Source organism: Opisthocomus hoazin, chromosome 3, assembly GCF_030867145.1.
Source record: "Opisthocomus hoazin isolate bOpiHoa1 chromosome 3, bOpiHoa1.hap1, whole genome shotgun sequence".
In the NCBI taxonomy this organism is placed as follows: Eukaryota; Metazoa; Chordata; class Aves; order Opisthocomiformes; family Opisthocomidae; genus Opisthocomus; species Opisthocomus hoazin.
In genome coordinates, this window is record NC_134416.1 from 63,568,573 (window position 1) to 63,592,190 (window position 23,618).

The following is a 23,618-nucleotide window of genomic DNA, read 5'->3' on the forward strand; positions in this document are numbered from 1 at the left end:
GCTGGGCTGAACAGATGCTAGTGGAGCTGTTCTGTGTCTCTCTCCCAGCAATGAGTCCATCTCTCCATATCTCCAGAAGTTAGTGGGAACAGACTGGAACACCTCCAGGCACTTGCAAGTTTGGCTGTGGTACCCTAGTTCTGCTACTACGCACAGCTTCTTCCAGGCCAATGTTTATAATAATCTCAAAGTGATTGCAAAGATGCATAAACAAAGGTCACTTCTTTAGACTTTGGGCTAGGCATCAGAATTTAACCTACTGCACTGGTTTTGCCTGGGATAAAGTTACTTGTCTTCATAATAGGTTTGATGAGGTTATGATTTGGATTTGTTATGAAAAGAGTGTTGTTAACACAGGATGTTTTAGTTAGTGCTGAACAAAAGTGCTTGCACAGCGTCAACACCTCTTCAGCTTCTCATGTCTCCCCACCAGCGAGTAGGCTGGGAGTGCACAAGAATTTGGGAGGGAACACAGCTCGGACAGCTGACCCTAACTGACCAAAGGGATACTCCATGCCATATGATTTCTTGCTCAGCAGTAACACTGGGAGGGGTTGCCATTGCTCAGGGACTGGCTGGATATAGGCCGACTGGTGGTGAGCAATTGTTTTGTTTTTTTTTTAATCACTTGTTTTTCTTGGGGTTTTGGTTTGCTTTTTTCCCCCTTTGTTCTTTTATTTGTTTCTGCTTTTTTATTAGTATTATTAAACTGTCTTTACCTCTACCCATGAGTTTTCACTCTTTTAGTCATCCAATTCTCCCCTGCATCCCATAGGGGACTGAGTGAGCGGCTGCATGGTCCTTAGCTGCCTACCAGGGTTAAATCAAGACATCTAGAATAACCTGGGCTATCAAAAACTGTTATCCTTACCAAGGTAGGGAACAGAAATAGCCTTTGGAAACTCAAACTACATTTATATTTGAGACCTGTTTACTTTTTAAGTTAGGTACCTGACTGGGCAGTCATCATCGTCTGGATCTTTAGCAGTTACAATGCCCACCAATGAGCCACTCATAGCCCCTTCAGCAATCTCCATCACATAGTTTTCCAAGGTGAAAACTGGAGGTTCATCAGCATCTTCCACATTGATTTTGACAATGGTTTTGTCTTCAAATGGTCCTTCTTTCAGAAAGCGTTCATCAATGTACTTGTTTATAACTTTCGCTAGAATACTGTATCTCTTCTTGCTCTCATAATCCACTCTCTGTTAAGAAAGAAAGTGACATATGGAATATTTCTTTCTTCATGTCTGAATTAAACAGGGTTCAATAAATGACGTGAGATTAAAGATAAAACAGTGTTATGCTTCTTTTGGAAATATTTCAGAAATAATTACTTCTAAGATTTATTTTATTTTAAAAACACTTTAAAATTAAACTGTGCTATGCCATTGTTTGCTTTCACGTGTAGGCTAGCTTTAATGTTAGTTAAACAACACTGTAAAAGAAGTCTTCCTATAGAATGTCAGGCCTAAGAAAAACAGCTTCTGTTAGTGCTTGTATTTCCAACATAGGTGCAGTCTTCAGGAACACTGTTCTTTGCTCTTACATAAACAATGTGAATCAGTAAATCTATAGGGGGTAAGCTGGGTATTTTAAAGTTTATTCTCTAAGGGAAATGAATTCCAGAAGGCAGCAAGGAGTGTTTAATAAACATATAGTTACATTACTATTTTAGATAGTCACTATCTAATGTAAATAAAACCAGAAATATTAAATAAATACCTTCCTGAACTGCAATAGATCCAAACAGAAACAAAACAAAACACAACAAAACAAAACTCCCAAAACTCCCAAATTTATAGCGTTCAGTTCTTCAGGCTCCTGGATTTCAACAGACTATTAAACTCTATCATCATTTCATTTGATGACCCAGATGACCCAGAAATCTTCCTACGTGAATCCAAAATAAATAACCCTGTATCAAAGCCTCTTAAATATCTTAATTCATAAATGGTACCTTTTTGAGTGTATTTAGTGTCTTTTCAAAGCTATGTTATAACAAAAACTCCACTGTCTATCTAATACTATAATACATACCAGCTTCAGTTAAGTTTAACTGTAGGTGTTGGAAGTGAGGAAATATTGTGTACAATTTATTGATAAAGAATTTACAGATGATGCACAGAAAAGATAGAACATTTTCTCACAATGAGTTAGATACACTGTGTTGCACAGCTAGGAATAACTTAAGATACTTTGCCTGCCGCTACTGTATTCAGTAGTAATAGGAATGAGTCAAAAATAGCAAACAGAAAGAAAAGCATGTTGCTTTATCCTACTAATATCCCAATCAAATCACAAAGCCCGAAGAAAGAAAAAATGGTAGCAATAGGCCTTTTTTAAACATACAGCTTGCTTGAGGAGGTTCTTTCGAGTATTTAGAGAGATTTTATAGAAGATTTCTGAGATCTCACCTTTTTTAATAAGATAATTCCTTCTTGAGTCTCGTTGTTAGTAATGATGTCAAAAACATCTGAGCTATCTCCTTCAATGAAATAGTTCATGGCTGCATTCTCCCCTATGTCACTGTCTTCTGCGAAGACTTTGCCTACTGTAGTGCCCACAGGAGCCTCTTCAGAGATGCTCATATAGTAGAGTCCTAAAGAAAGAAATACTGCAGAGTTTAGTGATCTGCGGTGGTTAATAGCTGCTGTAGCTATGATGGCTTGAGGGTGTCAGAAATTTGGGAAAAGCCCTCAGCTTTTGTTAGAGCAATAGATCTAATCCAGTAATGGGTAAATCTTGGGGACAGGGATGACAACATCCCCACTCATGAGTCCTCCTCTTTCAGCCCCACTTTAGCAGTGAAGAGCTAAGGAGAAGCAAAAGGGTGAAAGAACAGTGGAGGGCAGCACTTCCCAACTGCATTTCACCAGTTCTTCCTGACAGCCCAATTAGCAGCTCCCATGTCTGCTAGAAAGTCCCTGGATAGAGAAGGTCATATCATTTGCCAAAAAGTTTACGGTATCTGTCAGAAGAGCATGAAAAGAGAAGAAGAACTAGAGAAGGTGAGTGAAAATGATACTAAATATTTTAGGCTTAGGCAGAGCAAACTGTGTGGAAAGCAATTTAGCAAGTCATTTGTCTCCAAAGTCTAGTGATAAAAACAGCAGGCCTGAGGTCTTTTGTAATGATAGGTTTTCTTTTCCCCTTCATTTTTGAGCTTTTGTGGGGGTTTTATTTTATTTTGTTTTTATTTGAATCCATACACTCAAGTCAAAGCACAGACCTGTTCTGAAAAGACCTACCAGAGAACTTAACAGAGCTAGTAGATCTAAATTCCTCAAGACTTCAACTACTGTAAGTAGCCTATACTCACGCTGTTGAAATTTAGGTGGATTGTCATTGATGTCAGAGAGGTTGATGGTAACAGTGGCTGTTGCTGAAAATGCCCCTGCTTGCCCAACCATATCTTTGGCTTGGATGATGACCAAATACTGATCTTTTGTTTCTCTATCCATTTGGGAAGCCATTCTGATCACCCCTAAAATTGAAAAAAGTAATATAATAACATATAGTAGTCTGATTTTTTTCCAACATCTGAGCTTATAATATGGGTATAAAATGCATCATTGGACACAGTTTTGAACTTACATTCTAGACCGTGCACTGCACAACTGTCCTAATACTGGGAATAAGTACTCATGCCAACATCTGCGCTATATGACAGATCCATTCTGCATACATAGAGTTCTGGGGAGCAGAACATAACATGTATCTCCTCCACCACACATAACTACCTTTCTTCCAAGAAATTAGGATTTTGGAGGGATGTCACATATCTGTGGTTTCTCCAACATAGAGATAGGAATGTCACCTAATGAATTGTAGAGCAGTTAACCCAGAAGTGCTGCTAGGTCCATTTGTTGGATGGGGTATTCAGAATCCAACTCTTTTCTTTAGCAAAAAAATTTGCTAAATAAATTTTTGATTATCTAGAGAGAAAGAATTTCAGCTTCTTATGGGAAAAAAGAATACTTTTTTTTTTAGATCTAGGAACTATGGTAAGATGTACAATTGTAGAGTAGTATCAGTTGATCTTTGTGTTGAAATGAAACAGACATTTTTGCTTACTTCCATTTTATGTTTGTTTACAAATGTTTTCAGGTTACAAGATCATAGTAGTACCTGTCTTTGGCTCCACAGAGAAATAAGGCTGACCCTGAATGAGGCTGTAAAGTAAACGGGCACTATTCCCATAAGAAGGATCATCACCATCTGTAGCTGTTACCTGTGTAACAGAAGTACCTCAAGGAAAAAATAAAATGGATTATGTTTATTTTCTTCTTGTATAAGTTATCTCATAATTACAAAATATAAATTTTTAAAAAATTTTTAAAATACCAGTTTTATTAGCAAATAGTTCTGAAAATTTACAGGAGCAAATGGCACCTTCTAAAATTTATCATTGAAAATGGAAAATATTTCCTCAGCAACTAGTCTTGTTTCATTCAAATTTTCAATCAAAATAAAAACAAGTGGAGTATGACTTTCAGCACTATAATTATGTTGCTTAAAACACTACATAACATGCTTTTTTTGCCTAATTTCTGATATGTGTATGGAGTACAGGAAATTGTTTCTCCCCCCTTTGTATACTCTTCAGAGTATTTTATGGAAGTTTCAAATGCAAATAAGAAAATATAGCTGCTCTGTTACTAGTAGGCCCATTGATAATAAAGAAATTAACTGTTAGCAAGCAAAGCAGCCAAGGAGTATAAGAAAGCTCTGATAACATTTTTTATGCTTGAGTCTTTAATGAGCCTGTCCCAGTGCAAGAGTAACAGCAGAATCCCCAGTGCAAAATCACAGCAGAATCGGTTTTCAGAGCTTGATTTCATCTCTGGATTGAAGCTGGTTATGTCCTAGGTACAAGATTGGTAGCAATCTCATGACACCATCAGTGATGGCTATCCTTTAAATGAAAATATTTACAGTAGCATCATTTTGTAAGGTAATCATTATTTCTGTCTTTTTTCGTCACCTAGGTTCTGCATAGGAATACGAATATCACTTCCTGTGAGGAACAGCGGTAAATCAAGCTACTTTCTAAAACTTTCTGGCATATGTTCACAAAGTTGCACCTGCTTACCAGTATAGCTGTATAGTTATGCTGGAGGAGAAAAGAAGAAACGATGGAGTGCAAGGAGTTAGGCCAGAAATATATTTTTTATGGCAAACTCAAACTTGATAATTCTCATCAAGAAAACAAATGTATTCATTTCTGAGTTTTCTAGCAGTTATATAGTTTTATTTTAAAACAGAAATGAAGAAGGCTTTCTCGTATAAAAATATACTGAATTAAATGTTTTGATTATTTAAAAAAATGTTTTTTTACGTTTTCTCTCAACTTATTCAGGAAATCTGCAGCTACACAACTATTAATTTTGTATCAGCTGTGGTCTATGGAAACTGTTCTAACTAATACAGGGAATTCATCCTCTAGCACAACTTAGCATGACTAGAATGCAGTTGCTTTCAAAAAAAAAAAAAATGGAGTGCTAGTTAGGAAAGGATAAAGAACTATGAACCATCCAATAGGTATCGTCTGTTATAAATGGCATTTTCTGCTAAATGAAGCCAAGTGCCCACAACTACTTTTAAAAATGGACTTGTTTATAGCCCCATACTTAAAAAATCCTTAAACTTTTGTGCATCTCACTCATTTAAAAGTAGATTTATTCTCTGCACACTTTCTAACCATTAGAAAGGAATGTTGAATCGAAACTAGCATTTGTTGCTTCTCTAACCCCCAGCCTACTTTTCTGCTTGCCTGTTAACTCTTCCAGCATATAGTGGAAGACAGAAGCATGGAGTTTGCCCAGTTGGGCTCAGTGAGATATAGCTGGTGGATATAATGGAAAAGTGAGCAGGCAAGAGGCATCTAATAAAGAGGGAGCTGACCTGGAGGGAAGAAATAAAAGATCTCTTGCACTCTCAGAAGGAAGACTATTTCTAAACTGGGGTGGAAGGACACTACATAAAGAGAGGACTATGGTTTCTCTTTTTTTTTTAGGACAAAGATTTCATGATCACTGTGTGAATGTCTACATTAAATAGGGACTATGTAGTAAGCAGAAGAAAAGTGTTGTCCTGGGCTTAGAATACTTTCTCAGTTTTTAATTTTTCACTGCCATGAAGCCTGCGTTTCTTTATACATCTGACTTGCAGCAAAAAAAGCAAACCTTTTGCTGAATGGAATCATGTTTACCTAAATATTTTTACATGAGTGACAGAAATTGCAATGGTAATATTGTGCACTTAAAAACTCCAAAAAAACATTTTTTTATAACTCCATGGTTGGGACAAGAATAAATTGTCAGATACAAATAATACCTCTTAAAACAGTCAATTAACACAAAACCACCACTTTCAAACAAATAAACAAAAAAGCCAGACCCGCACCTCTTGACATTGCAGCTATTACATGATATAATTGACAATCAAGCTACGATACAGTTTCACAAAATTTATGTGCAAATGGATATCACAGCAGGGACCAATTAACTCAGTATGTCTGTGGACTTTCAAACATGCATGTTTGAATATTGGAGTTTCTGTGATGTCGATACAAATTTTAGCCCTGAATATGTGTTCTATGTACTCGGTAATATCTTAAGCTGGATAATAAACAAGCTTACACATTTTTTGCTTTGTATTACCTTTTTTTAAGGCAAAATACTTTTTGTGGATTCTTGTATGAGATTTCTCTTTGTACTTCTGCAGCTTTGGTTTTTCCTTCTTGAGCAAAACACGTAGTACCATTTATACATTTCAACCCACTAGCTAAACTACAGGGCACTCATGGCAAATGGCTATTCATTTTTCTAACTAGAGCTTGAAATCTATAAAAACATTAAGTACTGACAGATTATTGCATCTGACTCTTAACCATTCCATCAGATATAATGCATTTGTACAAGTCTAACAGCTATATGGAAGACACTTTATGTAAATCGCCCCAAATGCCTGAGGGAAAACCACAGCCCTTTATTCTCAGAAGAGAGTCCATCTGATGACACACTTTTCATTTACTGTGACACTTGCATATAAAATGCTAATAAAATTTAGTACTGAAGATAACAAGAGCGAAGAAGTAGTAAAATGTATTCTAATTTGTTGATGTCTTAGTATATATATAGAGATATTTGTACCTAAATTTAGACAAATATCTCTGTGTTTATTTTCTGTTTTTCTGTGATTCTCTGAGGCAAGTGGCTGGCTGTGAATTATCCTCTTCTTGCTTTCTTAGTTCCAGACAAAATGTTCATTACCAGTGAACTGCTTTCCCAAGTATTGACCATGTTTGCTGAGTGCATTTTCTGTGAGAAAATTTCTAGGAGATCCCACGTCTAGCATCAGTGAGCTGAACTGCTGCTAGAGATCTCAAACAGAGCAAAGGCCAAGTCTCTCTATTGCATTCTGTCAGTTAAACCAAGTCTTGTCTAAATCCCTTATTATACAAGAGGACATTGTATTTTACTGGGAGAAAAGCACTGATATTGAACCATTACAGTATCAATACTACAAATTTTATTTTAGTATTTTTTCTGTCTACTGGGAGGTTAGAAATTCCCTTGTAAGGATTAATGTTTTAGGATGCACACTGAAGCAGGTTTCACCTCAGAAGTGCAGTCTGTACCCTTTGAGAAGCAGGGTAAGTGAGACCAGAGAAGTCCTCACTGTGTGTGGCTCAGCTGTTTCATGTGTCGGAGCTGGCCACTGTTAAGTTATATACTATTATGCACCACTCCATTTACATTCTATATGTCAGATATACACATTAGTATGCCAGTAGTGTTGTAGTGTTGTTATAGTTTGGCTGCGGCCGGCAACAAAAGGGCCACGTGGCCACCCCTCCCCCCGCCGGAGTGAGGAGGAGAATAGAAAGAAATGGGCAAAAGCTGGTGGGTCGGGATAAGGGCAGTTTAACAGAACAGCAGACAAAGGGAATGGTAACAACAACGATACTGATAAGGAGAATACACAACACAAAACAGCAGAACGCAGAGAGCAACTCTCACCGCCGCCATGCTCCTGAGCTGCGACTGCCTTCCCGCCGCCCAGCTGCCCCAACCAGAACCCAGCATGACTGCACACGGTATGGAATACCCTGCTCTGTTTGTCGAGCTTGGGTCAGCCCGCCTGGCTGTGTTCCCTCCTGGCTCCTGGTGAAAATTAACCCTGTCCTGCCAAACCCAGGACAAGTGTTTACACTGAAGAAGTAGGTGAAAGAGTGATCTCTGAAATAGCTATGGTATTAGTGCTAGAGAGGTCAAACATAGAAGAAGCAGGATAGAAAAGATTTCAAGATTCATAGGACTGACCTAGTTTCATGTATCATACACTGGATGATTGCAAATCTGTGAGTTTACTCTTTCAGATAATCTGTGTCTAGGAGAGGTGGTGCACAGGGATCTTGTTTTATTTTTTACCCATTCTGACAAATAGGAGGTAGTGTTATTGCTGATTTTTAAAATTATTGTAAATTCATATATTTCTACATTTTACTGGACTCTTTTTTATGATCTTATAGGAATATCACAAAATAAATTAAGTTTTTGCAAGTTTGAATAATCTTATGCTGAAGTAATATGGTGTTTTAAGAACTTATATAGTAGATGACACAGGAGATTGGATAAAGACAGCTGAGCTTTTCATTCTTAGGGTGTCAGTTTAGAGCCAATCCAAGTCAATATAAACTGAAACTTGTCATCTGCCAACAACATCTGTCAACTGTTTGTTGATGTTTTCAGGTGAGAAACAGAGGTATACGGGAATAGATTACTACTGTTGTTTTTGTCCATAAGTACCAGCCTTACAAACTTTTTTTTTTTCCCATACAGCCATCATTAAGACGCAAGCTCATCATTAAGACAGGGCGATAAAATAGAAGTTAATTAAAAATAAGTTAATTCTTGATATATTTCTGTGGAATGTGACAGGTCAGTGTGAGTATAAATCAAGCCATATCAATTTTTCAGCTATTTTAAAGCCATTTCTGGAAGACACCAAGTGCCTCATAAACAGTGCTTTACCACAGAGGGGAGCAAAAAAAAAGGGGGAGGGAAGAAAAAAGGGCACTGTCATAGTCCTGGATCTGTGTAATCCCAGATAAAAACACCCAGACAATTCCAGACAATGAACTATGCCCATTATTACTGTGAGCATATAAAAAAATGCAAAGGTCCTTGACAAGTCACCTGTCTTCTCATCTCCAAATTTGAGGGGATGAGCAAGATGCAGACACTAGAACTAGCATCTGAACAAGCAACAAATTATGTTAGAAAAAGTCTTTTGACCAAGAGCTCTGATGCACAAGTCCTGAGACAAATAACTTTGTCTGTAAGGAAGAAAGTTGCAGCAAGGAAACGATCATACATCCAAAAGAGATTATCATGGTAGAAGGTGCTACAAGCAGGGTGACTAGGAAATAAATGGATTAAATGGATATCTTTTGTAGTCGTTGCTGGTAGTGATGGTGTACTAATGCTCAGAAGTTAGGATACTAACCCCATTTTTGATTATACCCCAAGCACAAATATATTTTCTTGCAACTGCTGTCCAGGCTGGCAGAAGATGATAAAATTTGCAGCTCTCTGTGAAAGATTCACTGAATCTGCGCTAAAAGTAGAATGGCTACTGCTGACTGAAACATAGTTTTTGCTACCTTTTATGATCACTGAAATTATAAAGCTAACGACCTCTTTAATTGATACAGTTATAAGTAGCACAATACTTAAATTTCTTTTTGATATTATTTGCAATAGAAATAGCAGAAGAGGTAGGGTTAGGTATTTAAAAGATTACTGGGATTCTTTCTGTAAGATTTAAAGAATGCAGCTTTAATTCAGAAAATAGTTATCTGGAGATAGCGGTATATATAACATCCATGTTTATATCAGCTGCATTCATATTCTGGGTTTTTTTTGAGGATTTAAATGTATGTATATACACATTAAATATATATATGTGTATGTACACATATATGTATACCTACAGCTATATTTGTCAGATGTTAACTTTGCTTCATATTTCTTGTGTTAAGTTTCCAGATATGTGACAGAACCTATTACAAGTCTCTTTGATCATGTGGAGGTGGGAAAGAAGAGGTGCAGTGGTTAAGTTGTTCCTTTTGACAGGAAAATGACAATTCATGTGCTTAGCAAATCTGAAGACAGTCCTTCACTGCACACCATCCAGAAGCTGACTGATGGCAAAGACATTTGGCAGTGTAAATAGTTAGGCATCACACATGGTGTGAGGATGTTCATCACATCAGCCCCAAATCAGGTGCATACCATTCCTTTTTGTACCCATTACTTATAAGAAAACTATCCCTGTCTTTAGGGGGGAAATCATAAGTGCCTGTGATGTGAATGTGATTATTTTTGAGTTACAGTACAATATGATCTATGCTACACAGGGTGTAATAATGATATATTGTTTAATTATTAAGCAGAATCAGACTAGACTGAAGGACATGTTGAGTACTTGTCAGTTCAACCAAGTTTGTATTATGTCCTTGAAAAAGTCAACTGAAGTCAGAGGACTTTAAAGTTTACATCCATACTACTTTTCTTTCAGATTGGCAGAAGCCTGAAGAGCTGACAGGTAGTAACAATAATCATACAATGAACAATTTTCTACAGACTAGGGTGCTATACTGACTGAAAAAGTAGTGAAATCTGTCAACCCCACATCTCCTTTGCAGTGTCAGCTGGCTATAGTACTCTAGCTACTTAAAATATTAACGTTACATTTTTAAACAAGTACCAATTTCAAAGCTGAACCACTGATGGGGAAGAAAACTCTCTATAGTCAACACAAGCATGTACCAAGATTCTGTAAAAGGAGATGGATACGTATAGGCACCTAAATATTCGAAGGCAAGGATGTTAAGTAAAGCTACACACAACCTTCATTTTAAGCATACACATTCACAAATTTCCAAGCTCATAAAATAGTTTACTTCTTTCTCACTGAAAGGCATTCTATAAAATATGCTATTAAGATTTTATATCAACATAGCTATCTAATAAAAGGTCAGGATGTTGTACCTTCAGGTGACATCTCTGGAACAGTGGCCACATAAGGTCCATCCGAGAACTGTGGTTCATGATCATTGACATCTCGAATCTTGATAATAAATTCAGATTCGGGTTCAACAGGAAGCTGAGTGCTCCTGTTAATTGCCTGTGCTCTTAGAGTGTAGAAGGGTTTCTTTTCTCGATCCAGCTTTTGTGTCACATAAATTTTGCCGTTATTTTCATCAATGATAAAAATGCTTCCAGCTCCCTCCCCAGTCAAAATGTATTCTAGGTTGCCATCCTGCTTATCTAAATCCGATTTCAGCTGCAAGTACAAAAAAGAAGAATAAGCTGCATTTTGTGAGGAATAAAGTTTTGGAATATTCATTTTAGGCTTTGTTTGTTTTCATTCTACAGTGAACCCTATCACTAATGAGCCTTCTTGGACACCAATATTTAAAAGAGGGTACTGTCACTTTATCAGCCAGCCAATGTTAATTTTAAAAATATTTATATGACATGCATATAAATGCACAGTAAACCTGAAAAAAGATGCTTCAGTCACTTTGATGTGAAGGGAATGAATGTAATTACCTACTTTTGATCATTGCTTTATCAGCCTCCATAAACTTCTGCTGAACATAATGAGAAGGTTATTAAATGTTATCTAATTTTTTTATTGTTATGAATGACAAGTGTACTTTGTAAGTTTTATACATTTTTTCGTAGGCAGCAATACTATGTGTAAATGTGAGAGACAGTGGTGTTCTGCTCCTGTTGAAATAATAAAGAGATGAAAATCTTTTCTCTGGTATAAACTTATATTATTTATTCTTAAATAAATTGATAGATGTTTTCCGTTTCCTTCCAGGATGATCTGCATTCTCTGTTGTCTTGCTAAGATGAATTTTATGGTGATGATTCCTCTGATAAAGCTGAGCCCTGGAGACCATTGCAGTCCAGCTGCGTTTGTTCATACCAGAAAAATAGTTCTGTTAATGTTAACAATATGTAACAGTAGTCTTTTAATAGCACTAACTTAATTTCTTAACATGTCAAGAATCCACAGCTGAATTCTATGGGAACAGCAATTTCTATCATATCATTAACTCTCTATTTTTTTCTGTATTTATTTTGGGTTTAGAATGAAAGGTGTTAACATTTCTACAAGCTTGGATAATCACTGGAATATCCAATGTAAAAAAAAAAAAGTTTTATTCAACCTACTTCTCCTGCAAAGTGGCAGGTGTTAAATACAAATAATATGCCTACCTGTTGACTTCAATAATCACAGTTTTGCCTCATGCTTACTGACCCTACAGCTCAGTGTAGCATATCAGGCCACAGAGTGGGAAAGAAGTAACTATGGGGTGTAAAAGGCACATTTCCTTGTTGAATCTACTCGACATATTTTGCAATAACCTCTGAAGTTACAAAAATAATTTTAGCTTTTCTTTGGAACAATGTCTATGCTTTTTAAAGATTTTCATAATGCATAATTGTCTGCATGCCTCAAATGGACAGCTTATTCAGAATGTGACTGGGACACTGCTCTGAGATATGAGGAACAGTGTTGAGTTACTCAAAGCTCTAATTCCTCTTGCTGGTATGAGAAAGAGAATTTTCAAGGATAAGGAGTTTAGAGCTGTGTGAACAACTTTAAGTCAAATGTTTTCAACATAAGTAGTGGTGTGCAAAACATGTGGTAGGTTCATCCCTTTATGAGTGGTCTGGTTGAACTCATTTTAACACCATCCACACTTGGTACCTGGCTAAGGGACACCATAGATTCTTTTTGATCCATAAACCTTGGTTTCTTTGCATGAACCCAAGGGCATGGGAAAAGTGATGAATATATAGATCTTTAACCTAAGATGGGGTTCGGATATGATCGCAGAGTGCATCAAACTTAGAGACTGGAAGCATGCCTTGGACTGGCTGTTTAGACATAACCTGTGTTGAACTGCTTCACTTAGAATCGTTTATCTCCAAAAGATTTTCATGACCTTGACCATGTTAAATGAGAGGTGTCTTACAGATGACGTTTGCTGAGAAAGCATACTAAAGGCTTTCAGCTTACTTGTTTTATTAATCTAGACACAAACAGTCTTTCCATTGTAAATGAGAGCTGGGATAAAGAATTTATGTCCTTGCCTTCATACATCTGCCACTGCAGTACTGGTGGACACTTTGTTTTCTTAAACATGATAATGGAAAAGGATTCATGAGTCTATGTTAAATGAAATCTGCAGATTGAGCTCTGAATCCGACTGAGAAAAGAAGTTGATATGGAATAGTGACTTCAAAATAAAGACTGACTACCTTTGTATTTTTATTGATGCAGTATCCTTTAGGGTCTTATTTACTAAAATTCATGTTTTGATCATAGACTGAAAGCAGAGCATATTCTACTCAATAAAAAGACAGAAGTAAATATGTCTGATCAGGCAATGGTTAGACTGCAATAAATTAAACATAATCTTCAATAAATATTACCCATAATTTACCTGTGAGAAACAGAAAGACAACATTACAAAGTTTTTCTAAAACTGTATGAAAATACATCACATTTATGAAGTTTATTTTACAGGAAACTGTTTTCCAGCTATGGGAAAAGTAATAATAATTAAATAAAGGTATGTCTACACTTCTTTCAGAAGTGAAACATCACACTTCCATAGTAGTTATTTCAAAGGGGCTATGCAAAAGTAATTAATGAATTTTGAGCACCTCACCCTTTGGGCCCAATTAAATTCTAGTGCTACTTAATTAGCAGTTAAACTTCTTTTGGTTTATACATTTTGAAAGTGCCTTACAGAAAAGAAAGCTAGATCTCAAGATTACAATTACTTCTAGTATATGAAAATAAATAATAATAAATAAGAATAAGAATAAGAATCAAAGAGAGAAGAAAGGGGCAGATAAAGTCTCATTAAGACAATTATCTTAAAGCACATTTTTAAAGGAGTGTGAAAAAGAATTACTCATTATGCTAAAAGTACGTTAATCTAATGAACCATGCAGATTCCTGTAGTTTCTCAGTGGTGAAAGGATTTAGTATTAATCTGCTTCATTAAAAATTAATGAGGGTAAATCAGCTGTTACTTAGTGTAATAGAAAACCATGCTATATACTGTTTGTAAACTGCACTGCACTCAGAATGGCTGCTTTGATGCAGTGCCAAAAATAGCACAAGCAAATTGCCAGATGTTGATAAATGAGTCCTTAACTTTCATTCAAAAGGCAGAAAGGAATTTTTCAGCTTGATACCTTCATCTGCTGTATATGGAACTAGTTTTAGTAAAAGAGTGAATGTGGAGTTTCCTTGATGGCAGATGTAGGTGAAGGAAGGTCCTTGGTACTGCCATGACCTCCAGCTCTTTGAGTTCTCTGACTGTAAGTCAGGCCACAGGAAAGGAGAGATATTGTACTACTTAATCACAGCTCCCTGAACTCCTCTTTCTACCTTTCTTGATATTTCCAGGTCACTGGAGATGCTTGGTCTTCCAAGTCAAGGTAGTAAACTGCTAATCAGCATGTTAAATTTAACCTTATACCATCCTTGAATCATTTCTTATCATACCTGTCCAACATACACAGGCAAAATTGAAGTCTGTTCCTCAGTTGCAAAAAGTGGCTCCCACACCCAGCCACGTTTCACTCTTCGAACAGCTGTGAAAGAACGATCTGTGTTTTGAGAACTATGGTTCTGTGTGCTTGGAGAGCAAGGCCATAGTTGAACCAGCATCAACACAAGAGATAACAATGTGGAGCAATTCATGCTGAACTCTTCTTTCAATCAGTTTTCATCTGTGTAAGAGGATAAAAAAAGAAAAAACTTTGACAAAGCTTCACTTTTGTCTTTCTGCTTTTACATATTGATTCTATGCTAATGTAATAGCTGATCTGCAGTGTTAAAACCTCCTCCTCTCCCTAAAAGAAAAGAGCTGATACAAATTCTGTTCCAGATTAAAATAGAGATTCTCTTAGAGGCTCTGGCATGAAATTCAAGAGTTAAACTTTCCTTTATGAATATTCTACACAGGTACTTTCTATGCAAAAAAGGAAAATCATGAATTAATTCATCTTCCAAATCAAGCTGGGTAATTGTATTGTGTAGCCTAGGATTAACTTGATTGGAATAATTGTATGTTTCTACTTAGACAGGGCTCATTTTGAGCTGCAGTCACAGAACTGCCTGAAGGGTGAATATCTGGCCTTAGTGGCCCAGATGACTGACAGCTGAAACCAAGCGGTGTGGATATTTTTCTTAACCACTTCTTTCCCTCTTTCCCAGCTCAGCAAAATGCCTGCAAAACTGCCAGAGGTGGTAAGATATCATGAAGAAACATTAGAAAAGTGCAGCTTTCTCCTTCCTGGTAAACAGAAATTGTCTTAACTGATTTTACCACTACTGACTTTCTTATCTTCAAATAAACAGACAAAGGGTAAAAGCATCTTAAAAATTGTAGGTTTCTACAGCTAGTTACATTGGCACAAAGTATTCTTTGAAGGCTTTGCATGAACTATATGCTATCATTGACTTTTCAGTGATTTTTGATACAAAGAATCAAACTCTGAATTTTAAATGAAGTGCAATGCTCAGTTAAGAATGGCCATCTTCTATGAGGCAAAAAGGAAAAGTTTGAAAATCCTTACCTGTAGGTGTTGAAGTGCGGGTTCCAATTTCTTAACATTTTCTGATTTTCAACTCTAAAGTTGTAACTATGCAAGACAAGACTTGAATGGAAGAAATGTGACTTGGGTACTCTCTTGTTTCAGTTTTCTGTGGAAAATTGCTTATTTTCCTAAGATTGCCAGAATAATATTTGTGACGTGGAAGACAAAGCCAGCAGAGCTCATCCTGGCCTTCAAATAAAGCTCGAGCGAGGCTTAAAAGGCTAAAGGCCTTGAAAGGTGTCTCTGTACAATGAATGCTGAACAGTAACTTGCACAGAAACTGATCTTGAAAATGAACATGCATTTTATTGCAGTATATAGCAAAGGACAGAGAACTCAAACAATGAAAGCTGAATAGTTAGCGACCTTTCTGAGGAATCATAAAGAAAATTATTTCAACAACTATGTAAATAAAGAGACAGGTGTTCAGACTGGGTCATAGAAAATGCTTCTGGCTATGAATTAGCTGGTGTTTTGTCTGCTTGTTCTGACTGCCCACCTTGCACCTTGTTCAACAAATATTTCAGGCTTGTGAAGCAATATTTCATGCAGGGTGAATGCTAAAACAGACACTTCTTATCAAACTCATCTGATAGACATGATGTATACATATCAGCTTAGTGAGGATACAGAATACAGCTATGCTGGTCTAGTGTTGGACACGTTTTAGCAATGCACTCCACACTTAGCCATCAGCAATGAACAGCTCAAAGAGCATAATTAGTATTTTGGTCCATTTCAGTGTCTCCTCTTTACTAATTTATATTAATAGTCTATGACACATGGATTCAAGCATCACATCTCTGACAAATTGAGGGGAAATAAAATTTTTAGATATTCACATGTTGTACACTGTTATGTGTATGAAAAGACTTTAACTTGAAAATACACGTTAGACTAATTGTTAAAAAACCATAAAACTGTGTAATGGAATTGAGAGTTGCATGCATTTCTGGTTTTCTCTTCTCTGCTATATCATAGTCAATTTGCCTTTACTTTCAGGACCTTTCAAAGCATATTTTCTTCCAACATCTTCCTACTCATTTGGCATTGAGATGCTGCCTCCAGCCTCTGGCCAGCACATGTTGCCATTCTTTATAAATCCAATTGTCTCTTTGTGAAACAGTCACCTTTCTGTTCCACAGACTGTAACTCACTCTCAGAAGTAGCTCTTGCAGACTGTCCAGAAACTAATTTCTTATTCCCTCCTCTATTTCTAGTCTTTGCTTAAAAAAACTAAATTTCGGCATTACCTACTTAAAGGGAAAAAAGTATTCATATTGTTTAAGGTGATTCTGTGCTATGATTGCTGCCTATCACAGTGACTAGTACTGTCTTATTATTCCCTTGTACTCTTCTGTGGTTTCCTATCCATCATTTGTGTCTTGTTTTACACTCAATTTGTAAGGTCTTTGTAAATGAAATGACATTGTACTCTGTGTTACAATTATAATATGTAGCAGAAGGAAGAACTAGTAAAAGCACAGAGCTTTTAGGTGCTATAGTAATATGCACAAATAGATAAATTTTTAATAGAATAATCTCTCATTGAAAAAAAAGACAAACATATTTTCAGAGATCAGCAAATGAGGTATCACTAATAACTTCCCAAGGGAACAAGAGAAATGGGGACCGTTGTTCTGCTCCTGTCCTATTCTTCAGAAAATACATCTCCACTCTCTGTCACATTGGATTATAATAAGAAAGACTGATATTTTGAACAGAATAAGGAGAATATCAGTTGCAGTTGTAATAAGCAGGCTACAGCTTTTAAAGCTGTGTGTTCCTTTTATACCCAAAGCAAATCATGAGTTTCCTGTAGAGTAGGAATAGATTTATCTTCTTGGCACAAAGTTGCAGAGTCCTTTGTTAGGTTTGCTCTAGAACCATCACCAAGGGACATCGTGTCAGCATTTGAAACTGGATATTAGTTTTAGGTGTGCTGGTAGTCTGACTTGGTTCTGATTTGCCCTTTTTTTGGATAATAGTAATTTATTTTAAATTATGACCGTGTCATTACATTACAAAATAATACCTGTTACTTCATAGCATTGCAAGATTACCTATAGGAAGAATAAAAGGTTTAAAAAATACAGCCTCTGGGACATAATGAAGTTAGGTATTTGTTGGTGCAAAAAATAAAAGACTAAAGGCGGACAAAAGAAAAGCCTTCTAAGCGTTATAGAAACCCCAAAAAACAGATTACAGAGAAGGTGAAGACAAATTCTGTTGCAGTTCTGTAAGCTTAAGAGTAAGGAAAAAAGAGGTTAATTTTGCAACAAAAGCCCCATAATTTGATGTAAGTAAAACCTTTTAATTAGGATGTAGGAAAACACTGGAACATGGTAATAAGTGATGTGGTAGATACTACTTAACCAGAGACCATTAGGACCATCTCATATATGTACTTGACCCTGCTTTGCGGCAGGATTTTGAAACAGTGACTCCTGAGAAAAGCATATCTCTGTCCTTGAAAGTACTGAGAGGAGCCAGACTGAATGACATTCCTTCTGTGGAATTTGCTGTTGTCTTTGCTTGTTTTAGTAACGTCAAGCAAACAACAACAACAACAAACCAGAAAAATTCATGCAAACCAACCTAGTTCATTAATATGCAGCTTCTGAAACATATTTCTTATCTCAAGCAGAGGCCTAACATGCTGTTATTTCAGCTGCAAGCTCTGTTTCGTGCATCAGTGTTATGATTATAGTGAAATTTTGTCTCCCTTGTATGTTGCTATCTTTAATTTTTACATAATAGGATGAAGAAGAAAGGGTATCTGTAACTAAAACACCTACATATCACTGTTTTAGAAAAAGCTCAAATGGTTAGAAACCTTCATAGTTTCAACTATGCATTTGTTCTTTTGTACTATGTCTACCGGCTATTTGTTGTAGTTTCACTTTATATGACTGATTACCGATAATCCTTGTGTTTTATACTGCTGCTGCTCTATTTTCCTTTCAGAAAAGACTGTATATGAAGTAATTTTTATTGACTGGTTTAGATTTCACACAATATGGTAGACATCTAGGTTATATTTCTTCTGGAATTCCCAAAGAATTCATCATATATACATCAACTAGTTTAATTAATGCGTATGTTGTGTGATTTCTTTTTTTTTAAATCCATACAGAACAACTACAAAATCTTCCAGAGTGTGCAAAGTAGTGGACTTAATCCTGTTCATGCTGCTTCTTACTGTTGCTGAATTTCACATAGACAGAAAATATTTTTTACAGGTTTGGTGTGCTGGAAACTCTTCATTACTATTTTCATTGATTTTTAGCTGTGATTTGATCTTTTGCACTCGGTGCGAAGATTTTTTTTTATGTAAATATTCCGTTCTTCATGTATTTTCAGTATTTAATTTGGAGACACTAGAAAAAGGCACACTGAACTCCTAAGGAATAAATATGGCATATTTAGCTCCAATAATGATGGATTTGCCCTCTGGTTCCATTGATAAGTACTATCTCAGACCAGCACAGGTGAAATCACTGTTGTGACAGAAATGTTTAACTGAGTTAACAAAAAGCAGTAGTGGGAAGAAAGGACTAAAATTTGCAAGATTTTTTTTTTGTTTGTTTGAATTTGAATTCATTTTTTACTGTATATCAGAGTTGTCGTATGCCACATATACATATTGTGTGATTGACTGATTGATTGATTGATTGACTGATTTTTGTGAATAGCTAAATTTGATACCAGTCCTGCTGTAGCTTAGATCACATTTTCTGTAACGTCTCTCAGCTTATGTTGATCTGACTTATTTCTTTATGACTAGTTTAACATTTAATATTGTTTTAGTTTTAGCTATTATTTGCATTGGATCTAAATCTATTGTAATTTTCGACTTTCTGATCTTTCACACACTTTGTTTTCAATAAATTTAGACTGCTACATCTAACATGTCTGCTGAATTTAATTTTAGTGTGGCTATCAGAACTAACATCTAAAATGTTATAACAACTTCAGTCAATTAATTAGAGCTATATCAACAATAGTCTTGCTAGTTTTATGTATGACTAGCTATTTTAAAAGCTAATACTTAACCTTGAGAAGCGTCTTCTTTAACATACTTCTTGATGTGACATATGACCAAATTATATTGACTGGTAGTGCATACTAACACAGTGCAGCTGCATGTCTCCACTAGTCACACCGCACTTCACTTACATGGAGAGCAATTACACAGATGTTATGAATGCAATATAAATTTCATTTCATTCTAATTGGTACATTATTTTATTCATTTTGTAAAAATACATTGTCTCATTAGAGAAGGCCTTCAAGCTATTATATAGAATTGCCAGAGCCATTATCTGTCAGTTACACTTGGGTAAAATAGCTTTAAAGAAATGAATTTGTTAGTTGATTGGTGCCTTTAAGTCAGTGAATTTTAATCAGTGTAGAGCTGACTGATTAGAAATCCTGTCATTCCTATTGTTTTATAATGGTTTACCAATTATTTTTCCAGGTGGTATATCAGCACATATTATCTGTCCCTAGTATTTTACTAGCATGTCTGTGACACTGTAGAAAAAGCCCAGATGCCATTTCAGATGACAAAATCCTGAGTCTTCAAAGCATGACAACAGTAGCTAGAAGTCTGTCCATACTAGAGATTCAAAACAGAATCACAGAATCACAGAATCAGAGAATAGTAGGGGTTGGAAGGGACCTCTGTGGGTCATCTAGTCCAACCCCCCTGTCGAAGCAGGGTCACCTACAGTAGGCTGCACAGGATCTTGTCCAGGCGGGTCTTGAATATCTCCAGAGAAGGAGACACCACAACCTCCCTGGGCAGCCTGTTCCAGTGCTCCGTCACCCTCAGAGGGAAGAAGTTCTTCCTCATGTTCAGATGGAAAACATCTTTTACAGTATCAAATTTTGATATTTATTTCTTCAAATCCTATGTCTCCCATTAAAAACCTATAGTAACTCTAGGGAAAGGTAGGATATTTGTTTAAAAGAGGGGAAATGGTTCAAAGGTGAAGGATGAGATTTCCTGCCGTGACTGAAGAAAACAAGTGGTAGAGCTCTTCCCTGCTCTGTAAAGGATGGGGTAATATAGTCTATATTTTACAGCCTCACACCACAGTATCTTTGGTCATTCTCATTCCCTTAGTGGAGTTATATCAATGACCAAAAGACATGGGTAAACCAACATGGACAAACAGCCTTTTTCTAAATTAAAGCCAGTGACTATTGGTGCTATTCTATTCCATTTGAATTTTATCATATAAAACTGGTTGCACAATACCTATTGCCTAATGGATGTGAGCATAAAGGACGAGATAGACAGTCTCTTGCCTTTTGCAACCCTGTTCCACCAGTATTTTGAGAACTGAGCAATTGCTTGTTGATCTGCAGTTTGCTGAAGATGTATGTAGCTCGGACAGGCTCAGTGTTTCTGGATGTGTTTCAGCATTCCTACGTTTGACTTCACTTAGGTGACTGCTGCCACTGCTGTGACTCCGTGGACAAGGATTCTGATGATTTTGGAAACATGAAATTATTATTTCACTCACTGTCGCCAGTCCTATTGCAAAGAGCTGGAAGTGCAGCATCAGATATTTCAGTCATGCTCAAGGCAGAAGGAGACCCAAGTCCTCTCATTGCAATTCCTTTGATCTCCTTTAGTAACAGGCTGGTAAAGATGACCCTGCACACACAGAAAGACTCACCCAAACCACTCCCACCAACAGAATAGTGTGGGTGGGGAAGGATTAACTACTGATGGACAGGACTCTGCCAGACTGCTTTTGTTTTGTAGCAGTGACATTTGGGAGTGCTGATTAAGGTAAACATTGCGTATGGGTGGAGCCCAAGGCAGTTCAATGTTGCTGCAAGCTTTCCTGTGACTGCTTGTGTTACTGTTTTTCAGCTTGAATGAAGATTATATTAAAATTAAATCTGGAAGATCAGAAAGCAGTAAAGAAAAATTAAAGGTTCCTTTGGGAGTCTACTGAAATCCCCCAAAAGGACCAGCAGTTATCACCAAGAATGTCACACTGACACATATACAGCACTCCAGAAGATTTCTCAGAGGTAACTAAACTTTTAGAATTTCTCCTAGGTTGGTGTGGTGTCTTCTTTTCTTTTGGAAGCATAGCTTTTCCATGTTGTTAACCAAATAATAGAAGTTATTTGGTGAATAGTTTCATAGATAAGAGATACGGGTATTCCTGCTTCACTTCCTTGTAAGAAAGAAAAAGAAGGGAAAAATGAAGTAGGAATACTTGTGTCGCTTGTCTAAACACCGGTAAATTAATGATTATGTTTAGTTCTTTTTCACAGATTATTCTGCCATACAGCTACATCCCACTTCAGTCCAGATGTTTCCTGGCTAAAGAAAATTTGAAATGTTTACCTTAGGACTTCACTTTATGAAAAATTATGTTCATTTTTTTCAGCCTTTCAATATCTTCAACAATTTTGTTCTGATGAAAAAATCAATTTAGTAAACAGATGCTGAAATGCTAAAAGATTCAGTTATGCCAGTAGTTGTGGTACACTGCACTGTGTACACTAAACGTAAGTAGATGTTTAGTTTTAATAGTAGCTTTCCTTACCCATGACTATTACTTATTTTTAAGACAGTTTGCACTATAGAAAACTATGACTAAACCCACCTCTTTTAGCATAAATATTTTGCTGATTAAAAAGACTAACACATGTACACAGTAAACCCAGAAATTCTTGCCTTCTTGCATTTGTTTTTATTGTAGAGAATTAGCAAATCCAATTACAAGATGTTTGATTCACTGGGCAAACCCTACTGGAACATTCTCGGCTCTGCAGGATACCACTCAGTGCTGAAGAACCACTTGTCAGCGTAATGATGTAAAGGACCACATTCTGTGATTCACACTTCAATCTGTTTGCCAAACGCTTTTCAGGAAAGCACTTCAAGAAATGCTCCAAAACTCTCTTTAGGATTCAGGTGCGCTTTTTTTGCTTCATTCATAATTATTCTTTGCATACATTAAAACTAATAGTGCAATGAATTCACTTTTCCTATGTTTTTTGACAAGATTTAATTACTCCAGATGTCAAACATCCAAGGATAAAAAGAAGCTTCAACATTTCAGTTATGTGGATGCTTTTTATTGTAATTTGACTCCTTGTTAAACCAATGGTTTTGGGTTTAGGGTCATTTTTACACATAAAATGAAATAAATTAAAAACACCCTTAAATGCAATTATATAGTCTATGTCAATGGGAAACTGGACTAGAATTAGATTCAAATGCTTATATTTGAGAAAATTTACCAGGATTTGTTTGTAAAGTAAATAAATAAGCATTAAAAAAAAAACAAAAGTCACCTACAAGATCTTAAAGAAATGATACCTTCACATAAAAAAAGTAAAGGAAGAAAATAAGATAATTTTATACCTTCATTAACTCACTTTTTGCTTTTTTTTTTATTAAAACACATTAAGGTAATTAAAGTGGGGAACAATTACTTTTAACAGTATTAAGAGTTTTCATTCTAAGCTGGAGTACTTACTCTAATTTATAATATAGTTTAAAGATACAATTCAAATTCGTGAACACACAATGTCTCTTGCATTCATGTGTGAGTGCACTCTGTGCATTATCACAGTGGAAATCAGTTGGAAAAATGCTGTAAGAATGCACTTCCTCAGAAAGCTTGCAGTAATATCAGACAGGAAAGAGTAGAGTTTGGCTGCTTTTTGATAGAGACAACAAACTGAAGAGTATTTGTAGTTTTCAGAACAGTGAGAAGTAGAGAAGACTTAATTTAAGACAAACTTGCTAAAAATGTAATATCGTTTCTTGCCTTTTTATTCTCTTAGTCTAGTTCTCAGCCAATGAATCTTCCATTATCTCCTGCAATGGAGTAACCTCAGATTCAATTCTTCTTAGGTCTCAGT

The 23,618-nt window shown here is 36.2% G+C and overlaps 1 protein-coding gene across 9 annotated transcripts in view; it reads right to left on the minus strand.

Annotated features, from left to right (window-relative positions):
• The window catches only part of CDH19 (cadherin 19), a 153,810-nt gene that overhangs the window by 30,066 nt on the left and 100,126 nt on the right, over positions 1 to 23,618 (minus strand). For 3 of the 9 annotated variants that reach the window (XM_075416529.1, XM_075416531.1, XM_075416532.1), the window contains 6 exons: positions 14,617 to 14,843; positions 11,064 to 11,358; positions 4,132 to 4,251; positions 3,323 to 3,487; positions 2,418 to 2,602; positions 952 to 1,205 (listed from right to left, as the gene is read on the minus strand). In XM_075416529.1, the coding sequence (XP_075272644.1) occupies positions 952 to 1,205; positions 2,418 to 2,602; positions 3,323 to 3,487; positions 4,132 to 4,251; positions 11,064 to 11,358; positions 14,617 to 14,814 (1,217 nt within the window). In that variant the 5' untranslated portion in view covers positions 14,815 to 14,843. Of the gene's footprint in view, positions 1 to 951; positions 1,206 to 2,417; positions 2,603 to 3,322; positions 3,488 to 4,131; positions 4,252 to 11,063; positions 11,359 to 14,616; positions 14,844 to 15,692; positions 16,336 to 23,618 lie in introns of those variants that run through there. The other 6 variants (XM_075416530.1, XM_009935372.2, XM_075416534.1 and 3 more) reach the window with 6 other exon arrangements.